At 37.7% G+C, this 9,957-nt stretch overlaps 1 protein-coding gene across 2 annotated transcripts in view; it reads left to right on the top strand.

Annotated features, from left to right (window-relative positions):
* The window catches only part of DNAL1 (dynein axonemal light chain 1), a 43,555-nt gene that overhangs the window by 22,410 nt on the left and 11,188 nt on the right, over positions 1 to 9,957 (top strand). For both annotated transcript variants that reach the window (XM_017528704.2, XM_037738560.1), the window contains exon 5: positions 9,831 to 9,956. In XM_017528704.2, coding sequence (XP_017384193.2) covers positions 9,831 to 9,956 — 126 coding nt within the window. The remainder of the gene's footprint in view (positions 1 to 9,830; position 9,957) is intronic.

Raw genomic sequence — 9,957 nt, 5'->3', positions numbered from 1 at the left:
TGATCCACCCACCTCGGCCTCCCAAAGTGCTGGGATTACAGGCTTGAGCCACCGTGCCCGGCTAAATAATTCTTAAACTTACTGAAATTTTGTATGGCCCTGACTCCTTTTCCCTTCCCAATAAATTTTAATACGGAAATTCAGAATTTATTATATTTCAGGCTGAATTTAACTTTGAGTTACCTATAAAGGAATAGTTTGCAGATAAATGTACTCCAGAATGTTTAGTATTAATATGTACTTGATGTTCCACCAGGTATTTATGGAATCCCTTGTAGAATCCCAAATGCTCAAGTAATGCTATAGTATGTAATTTCTTCCATTAAAATAAAATAAATACCCAGAGACCACAAACAAATTGTAAATATAGGATTAAAGGCATGTATTAAGATGCTATCTGGCTAAACCATCACTTGTTTTAGATATCTTCACTTTCTATACACTCCTATCAATGATACTCAATAGTTTTCTTTCCAGGATGTAATGTGGGGTGTGTGTCCAAAAGCTTTATTACTTATGTGCAGACTAAATAAAAATAAAGCTATGGCTAGTCACAGTGGTTTATGCCAGTAATCCCACCACTTAGAAGGCCAAAGTGGGAGGATCACATGAGGCCAGGAGTTTACCTGGGCAACATAGAAAGACCTTGTCTCTATTGAAAATTTAAAAAGAAATTAGCCAGCATGATAGTCCCAGCTACTTGGGGGGCTGAGGCAGAAGGATTGCTTGAGCCTAGGAGTTTGAGTTTACAGTGAACTATGATTGTGCCATAGCACTGCATAAAAGAAAATGAAAGCTGCTTAGGGATGTGGATACTCGGCTTCAAATAGGTTCACATACTAGATGACTTATTCATTTAGACACACCTGCCTCATAGCATGTTTTAAATAGTGATCTTAGTAAATTGAAGATGATTATTGTAGTGTGTGAAACATGGAATGTTAAGTTGAAGAAAAAGGGTTTATTTAAAACTACTCAAGAAAATTATTAAGGTACATTATAAGCCCATTTGTATATATGATCTGGCCTTTGCCTTTCTTTCTGATCTCATTTCATGTTTCTCTTCTCCTAGTTGATAATCTCTAGTGACGGGCCTTCTTTCTGTTCCTTTACCATGCACAGTTCATTCCCACCTGAGGATCTTAGTACTTGCAGTTCCTTCTGTCTTAAAACTCTATTACCATGGATTTCCACTATGTGGTCTCCTTCTTAACCTTCACATCTCAGCTCAGAGATCATATCCTTAAAGGTGACCCAATCACCCTATATCTAAAGTGGCTCTCTAAGCAGTAATGTTTTTGTTTTTGTTTTTGTTTTAGACAAGGTCTCACTCTGTCACCCAGGCTAGAATGCATGGTACAATCACAGCTCATTGCAACCTTGACCTCCTGGGCTCAGGCCATCCTCCCACCTCAGCCTCCTGAGTAGCTGGGGCCACAGGTGTGCACCATCACACCCAGCTAATATTTTAATTTTTTGTAGAGATGGGGTCCCACTATGTTGCCCAGGCTGATCTCAAACTTCTGGGCTTAAGCAATGCTCCTGCCTCAGCCTCCCAAAGTGCTGGAATTACAGGCATGAGCCACCATGCCCGGTGGAGTAAATCTTTATTTTTTTGAACCAGGGTCTCACTGTGTCGCCCAGGCTGGAATGTCATAGCGTTATCTTGGCTCACTGCAACCTCTGCCTCATGGCTCAAGCAATCCTCCCACCTCAGCCTCTCCAATAGCTGTGACCAAAGACACATGCTATCACACTTGGCTAATTGTTTTGTATTTTTGGTAGGGGTCTCACCATGTTGCCCAGGCTGGTCTTGAACTCCTGAGCTCAAGCAGTCCACCTGCCTGACCTTCCAAAGTGCTAGGATTACAAGCCTGAGCCACCACGCCTGGCTGTGTAAAACTTTTACCAGTTGTAATTTTATTTTTTCATGTTACTCATTATTATCTGAAATTCTTGTTTGTTCTCTCTCTCTCTCTCTCTCTCTCTCACACACACACACACACACACACACATATCCTAATGACCATGTCAGTTTTGATTTTTGTTTGCTTAGAGACAGGGTCTCACTCTGTCACCCAGGCTGGAGTGCAGTGGCATGATTATAGCTCACTGTGATCTTGAACTCCTGGGCTCCAGCAATCCTTGCTCCTCAGCTTCCTAGGAAGCTGGGACTATAGGTGAATAGATGAGATTACAGGTGTGCACCACCTTGCCCAGCTGATTTTTTAAAAAAATTTTTGTAGAGATAAATTCTCACTATGTTGCCCAGGCTGGTCTTGAACTCCTGGCCTCAAGTGATACTCCTACGTCATCCTCCCAAAGTGCTGGGATTACAGGCATGAGCCATTGTGAGTGCCTGGCCATTTCAGCTTTGTTAATTAGCATCTACAATACTGCTTGATACATATAGTAGACACTCTGTATTTATTGAGTGACTCAATATGTTTTATTACAATTACACAACTATTACTTAAGTTAAAATTTTAATTCTAGGCCAGTTGTGGTGGCACATACCTGTAATCCCAGCTACTAGGGAGGTTGAGGCACGAGAATCACTTGAACCTGGGAGGTCGAGATTGCAGTAAGTCGTGATCATGCCCACTGTACTCCAGCCTGGGTGACAGAACAAGACTCTGTCTCAAAAAAAAAAACACGAAAATTCTTTTTAATTCTAAAAGTTACATGTTCATTGCAAAAACAAATCAAGCAACTTATAAACATATGAAATATGCTATGAAAATCTTTTGTCTTTCTACCTTCCTCTCCCTGCCAGCTCCATGAAGTAACAAAAATTTTATTGGTTTCTAGACTTTAAAATCTTTTCTGTGCATATACAAATAAATAACTCTGTGTGTGTGTGTGTATGTGTGTGTGTGTGCGCATGTGCGCGCATGTGTGTGTATGTGAGCCATATTGTTTGATAGTGTACAAGGCATTTTTTCCTATAATTTAGCTTTTTCATTCAATAATATATCAATAATATCCTTCAATGTCAATACATGCAGATTTAATACTTTAAAAAATAGCTGTATAGTTTTCCACAGTGTCAGTATACAATAATGTATTTAACTATTCCTATACTTCTGGCATTTAGATTATTTCCAGGTTTTTTTTTTCTGGGTAAGGAGTGTGAGTGCCCTTTCTCTCTTGCTCTCTCAATTTCTTCCTTTTTCTTTTCTTGCTATTGCAAATCATGCTGCAATGAACATCTTTGTCTCTCAGAAGTTAGTTTTGTGTTTACATATGATGGGATAGATTTTTTAAAGTCAAAAAGCTGAGGATATTTTTGTGCATTTAAATTTTTGATAGGTACCTCAAATTGTTCCCACAATGCTAATGCTAATTTCTGTTTCCATCACTGGTACATGGATGAGGATTATCCCCTCCACCCTCAACATCATTGAGTAGTATTCATATTTTTAACATTTGCCAATACGATATGCAAAATGGAGTCTGGTGCTATTGTTGACTTTTTTTTTTTTTTTTTGAGACAGGGTCTCTCTATGTTGCCCAGGCAGGACTCAAACTCCTGGGCTTAAGTGACCCTCCTGCCTCAAGTCTCCTGAGTAGCTGGGACTGTGGGCCACTATTCGTGGCAGGTACTGTGTTATTTTAATTTCCATTGTCTAGTCAGTTGTGACTTTGAATGTCTTTTCTTTATATTTTTATGTAATATTTAATATAATTTTATATTAAATTTTATAATGTAATATAATTAATATATATTTTTATATATATACTTTTTGTGAGACAGCAATCTGACTTTGTCACCCAGGCTGGAGTGTAGTAGCATGATCTCAGCTCACTGCAACCTCCCTGACCTCCTGGGCTTAAGTGATCCTCCTGCCTCAGCCTTCCAAGTACCTGGGACTAGAGGCATGTACCGCCACACCTGGCTATTTTTTTTTTTTTTTTTTGGTAGAGACATGGTTTCACCATGTTGCCCAGGCTGGTCTTGAACTCCTGAGCTCAAGCAATCTGCTCATGTTGGCCTCTCAAAGTGCTTAGGACTTAAGGCATGAGCCATTGCACCTGGCTGAACGTCTTTCTATGTACTAATCATTTAGGCTTCATCTTTTGGAAATTGACCAAACACATTTTTAAGCTACTTTTCTACTAGATTTATCTTTTTCTTACTGAATGATAGGTACTCTTCAATATTCCTAATATCCATTATTGAAAATGTTATTATATTATTATTGTAGTTATCTTTATTGACTACACAGCAGGCTCTTTCCATGCATTATCTCATTTCCAGCTCACAAGTAGATAATGTTATCCTTATTTTAAGGTAAAGAAACGAGGCTTAGTTATGTAAAGTATTCAAGTATAGTGAGCAGGTATTCTTTTTTTTTTTTTTTTTTTTTTAGCAGTGCTACCCCATAGACAATGTGACTGGCGTAACAGTTATGAACAGGCATTCTTAAACACTGTTGCTGAGACAGGCAGTTTGTCAGTAACTATCACAATATTCAATATATATTTACTTTGCCCCAACTATTCTATATTTAGGAGTTTTTCATACATGGACAAAAATGGTGGAGCAAGTATTTCACTGTAACATAGCTTGTACAAAAGACTGCAACAATCTTAAGTGTCTGTCAGCAGTGGGCTCGCTAAATACATTAATAAATACTATGCATTGAGGAAAAACAATGAGGTGGAATAGTGTGTGTTGAGATGTGTGTTGAGATGGAATAATTTGCAAGATATATTAGGTATAGAAAAAGCAAAGTGAATATTTGTATGCACATATATGCATATAATATTTCTGGTGAGGGCTGTTACTTCTGGGAAAGGGAGCTAGGGGTACAAAGTGAGAAAGACTTTTCTTTTTATACTTGTTTGTACTGATTGATTTCCAAAAATCTTGTGTATATTATTAATACTATTTCTGTTAAAATACTGATTATTTTTCCCTTAAAAAATACAAACAAAAAAAATACACTCATGTTTGTAGCAGCATTATTTATCATAGCCAAAAGGTGGAAACAGCCTAAGTGTTCATTGACAGATAATTGGAGAAACAAACAAAAAAGAAGCTAATGGAGGAGAGGGTGGAAGGAAAGTGGGCGGGGCAGAGAAGAGGAAGATGCATAGGACTTAAGTCACATTAGTCAGACCTTGGCAATCTGATTGCAGGTTCCATATTGAAATTTAATGCAGTTTTCAAAATTACTGATATATTTTCTTCATTTGTCTCTTGTCCTTTTACCTTATTCATGGTTGCCAAATGGTATTTAAAAATTTTTGTTAGTCAAATCTTTGTGGTTTCAGTGTTTTGTATTATACATAGACGGTCCTAACTACTAGATTGTAAAAATAGTATTATCCTTTCTTTTTTAATTAAAAATTTTAAGTCTATACTTTTAAACCATGTGGAGTTTATTTTTACATGTGTCACGAGGCAGGTATCATGTCTTTTTTCTTCTTCTTCTTTAATTGGTTAGCCATTAATTGAAAAGTCTCCTTTTCCTGCTGTTTGGAAATGCCACCTGCTAAACTCCTGGATATGCATGGGTAGGTTCCTTGATAGTCACTTTCTTTCTGTTTGTTGTTCTTTCTATAAATTTCAGCTTCAATATCATGCTGCTTTAATTTTCTTTAACTTTAGAATGCGTTTTTATATCTATTAAAACAAGTCCTCTCTCTTTTTTTCAAAATATTTATGAGCATACGCTTCAGAGAAACTTGAGAATCATTTTATCAAGTTATCTTAATACATCTGGTAAATTATTCCATTTCAGCACACACAAGTAAGTTCTACCTTGTTGTTTTCCTCAATGCATAGTTTTAATATATTTAGCCGCCCCACTGCTGATAGACACTTAGATTGTTGCAAACTTTGTACAAGTTGTGTTGCTCTCCCATCTTTTCCATGTATGAAAAACTCCTAAATATTAAATGTGTGAGTTGATTTGGAAAGAAGTTATATCTTTATAATAATGAATCTTACAAGAAGATGTATTCGTATTTTTTATGTCCTTCAGTAGAATTCAGTAGTTTTAATTCCTATAAGGCCTTATATAGATTTATTTCTGAGTAATTCTTAAATTAACACATTGTACGTTAGACCTTGGCAAGCTGATTGCAGGTTCCATATTGTACCTATTCATAGGGGACAGTGTGATGTTTTGATACACACATATATATATGTATATATATACACATTCTGTAATGATCAAACCAAGGTAATTAGCACATCAATCACTCAATAATTTATTATTTCTTTGTAGTGAGAACATTCAAAATCTTCTCTTACAGCTATTTTGAAATACAGTCATGCATCACATAATGACCGGAATATATTCTGAGAAATGCATTATTAGGCAATTTTGTTGTTGTGTGAACGTCATAGAGTATGCTTAGACAAACCTAGATGGTATAGCCTACTACACCCCTGGGCTATATGGTATAGCCTATTGCTCCTAGGCCACAAAGCTGTTCAGCATATTACTGTACTGAGTGCTGCAGGCAATTGGAACACAATGGTAAGTATTTGTATAGCTAAACATAGAAAAAGTACAGTAAAAATACAGTGTGAAATATAAGAAATGGTACAGGTATGTAGAGCAGTTATCATACATGGAACTTGCAGGACTGCAAGTTGCTCTGGGTGAGTCAGTGAGTGAGTGATGAGTGAAGGTGAAGGCCTAGGGCATTACTGTACACAACTGTAGATTTTATAAAACACTGTACACAGGCTACCCTTAATTTATAGGCAAGTTTTTGGCTGGGTACAGTGGCTTACATCTGTAATGCCAGCACTTGAGGAGGCCGAGGCGGCGGGATCACTTGAGGTCAGTAGTTGGAGTCAAGCATGGGTGACATAGTGAGACCCCCATCTCTACAAAAAATATATATATTAGTTGGGTGTGGTGATACACACTAGTCCCTGGGTATCAGGAAACTGAGGATTGCTTGAGCCCAGAAGTTTGAGTTTGCAGTGAGCTGTGATCACACCATTGCACTCCAGTCTGGACAACAGAGCAAGACTCTGCCTCTAAATAAATGAATAAATTAATTAAAATAATATGTTTTTCTTTCTTCAATAATAAATTAACCTTAGCTTACTGTAACTTTTTTTTTTTTTTTGAGGCAGTCTCACTCTGTCACCCAGGCTGGAGTACGGTGGCTTGATCTCAGCTCACTGCAACCTCTGCCTCCTGGGTTCAAGCTATTCTCCTGCCTCAGCCTTCCAAGTAGCTGGGATCAGGTGTTCACACCATGCCTGGCTAATTTTTTTTTTTTTTAATATTTTTAGTACAGATGGGGTTTCTCTGTGTTGGCTAGGCTGGTCTCAAACTCCTGGCTTCAAGTGATCTGCCTGCCTTGGCCTCCTAAAGTGTTGAGATTACAGATGTGAGCCACTGCAACTGGTCAACTTTTTTAACTTTATAAACTTTTCCATTTTTTTTTAACTTTTTGACTTTTTGTAATAACACTCAGCTGGAAACACAAACACATTGTATAGCTGTACGAAAATATTTTCTTTCTTTGTATCCTTATTATATAAGCTTTCTATAAGCTTTTTCCTATTTTTAAATCTTTTTTACTTTTTACACATTTTTGTTAAAAATGAAGACACAAATACATACATTAGCCTAAGCCTACCCAGTGTCAACATCACTGTTTTCCACTCCACATCTTGTCCCACTGAAAGGTCTTCAGGGGTAATAACACACATGGAGTCGTCATTTCCTATGACATCAGTGCTTTCTTTCTAGAATACTTCCGGAAGGGCCTGCCTGAGGTTGTTTTACAGTTAGCTTTTTTTTTTTTTTAATAAGTAGAAGGGGTATACTCTAAAATAACCATAAAAAGTATAGTAAATATATAAACCAGTAATATTGTCATTTATTATTATTATGTATTATACGTAAATGTATGTGTTGTTATACATACATTTTTATACTAATATCACCACAAACATGAATAACGCCTTGTGCTATGACATTATAACTGCTGGGTTATCACTAGGCAATAGAAGTCTTTCAGCCCTATTACAATCTTATGGGACCACCATTGTATATGGAGTTAATCATTGATTGAAATGGTATGCATTGCATGACTGTATGCATTATTGTTAATTATAGTTAACCTACTGTGCTATTGTGAATTTGCTACTGTGAACGTGGGTGTACCAATATTTCGAGACTCCGCTTTCATTTCTTCTGAATATATGCCCAGAAGTGGAATGGCTGGATCCCCTGTTGAGTGATATCAATTACCATATGATAATTCTGTTTTAATTTTTTAAGGAACTGCCAAACTGTTTTCCATAGCAGCTGTACCATTTTGTCTCCCTGCCAACTGTGTACAAGGTTCCAATTTCTCCACAACGTCACTAATACTTACTATTTTCTGTGATTTTGATAGTAGCCATCCTAATGGGTATGAGATGGTATCTCATTGTGCCAATCTCTTCATTTTACAGAATAAGAAACTGGGGGGATACATGATTTGTTTACATGCAGAGGCTGACCAGTTTGCTAAATGACTGTTCAGTTATTGTCTAATTCCTGAGTCAGTTTATTGAACGATAGATTTCATTGAATTGATTCATCAAACTTTGCCAGGTTTTCCTCACTGATATTCACCAGAGTGCTTCACTAAAATCTTGTCTTACAAGATTTTACTGCTTCACTAAAATCTTTACTTACAAATGCATATAGGAAATTGTATTGTTGGATGGGCACAGTGGCTCATGCCTATAATCCCAGCACTTTGGCAGGCCAAGGCAGGCAGATCCCTTGAGTCCAGGAATTCAAGGCCAGCCTGGGCAACATCTCTACAAAATGCCATCTCTACCAAAAAGACAAAAAGTAGCCAGATGTGGTAGTGTGCACCTGTAGTCCCAGCTACCAGGGAGGCTGAGGTGAGAGGATTGCTTGAGCCCAGGGGAGGTTGAGGCTGCAGTTAGCTGTTGAGTGTGCCACTGCACCCTAGTCTGGGTGATGGAACAAGGCCCTCTCTCAAACAAAACTAAAACAAAACAAAAGCAACTTTTTTATGTTTGAAAATTATCATAATAAATGTTGGGGAAGACCCTGAATTTTAGACCTAGCTCAATTTTTTTTTGAGACGGAGTTTCGCTCTTGTTACCCAGGCTGGAGTGCAATGGCGCGATCTCGGCTCACTGCAACCTCTGCCTCCTGGGTTCAGGCAATTCTCCTGCCTTAGCCTCCTGAGTAGCTGGGATTACAGGCATGCACCACCATGCCCAGCTAATTTTTTGTATTTTTAGTAGAGACGAGGTTTCACCATGTTGACCAGGATGGTCTCGATCTCTTGACCTCGTGATCCACCTGCCTCGGCCTCCCAAAGTGCTGGGATTACAGGCGTGAGCCACCGCGCCCGGCCCCTAGCTCTATTATTTAATAGCAGTGTGTTCTCAGAAAAAGCTCTTAATCCCTCTGTAATAGAAATCAAATAACCTGCCTTATCTGCTTTAAAGCAGATATTGTAAGGATGAATATACTTTATATGAATGGAATTTGAAAACCATACCATTAAGATAGTGCTATCATTTCCCTTGGTGATTTCAGTGGCTATTCTTAGTAAAGTATTATGTTTTGGATTTTTTTTTTTTTTTTTAGTGGCACAATCAGAGAAGGAAGAGTTCAGACTAGTGAAGATGGGAAGAGAATGTTCTACTTGGCTCACTTAATGAGAAAAAATAACCTCCGACACAACTATTAGCTCTTCTACAATAGACAGGCAGAGTCTTAGTTTACTTTAAAGCCGTTATCTGTATCTTTATAAAGAAGGAGACAGAAAGAAAAGGTTAAACATAAGCATGTAAATCAAACTTTGTTCTTTTTCAGGAGGCAGTAGGGGATACATTAGAAGAACTGTGGATCTCGTACAATTTTATTGAGAAGTTGAAAGGGATCCACGTAATGAAGAAATTGAAGATTCTCTACATGTCTAATAACCTGGTAAAAGACTGGG

This window comes from Cebus imitator, unplaced genomic scaffold (assembly GCF_001604975.1).
Source record: "Cebus imitator isolate Cc_AM_T3 unplaced genomic scaffold, Cebus_imitator-1.0 Scaffold54, whole genome shotgun sequence".
Classification (NCBI taxonomy): domain Eukaryota; kingdom Metazoa; phylum Chordata; class Mammalia; order Primates; family Cebidae; genus Cebus; species Cebus imitator.
The sequence above is the reverse complement of the archived record's forward strand: the minus strand, read 5'-3'. Positions and strand labels throughout refer to the sequence as shown.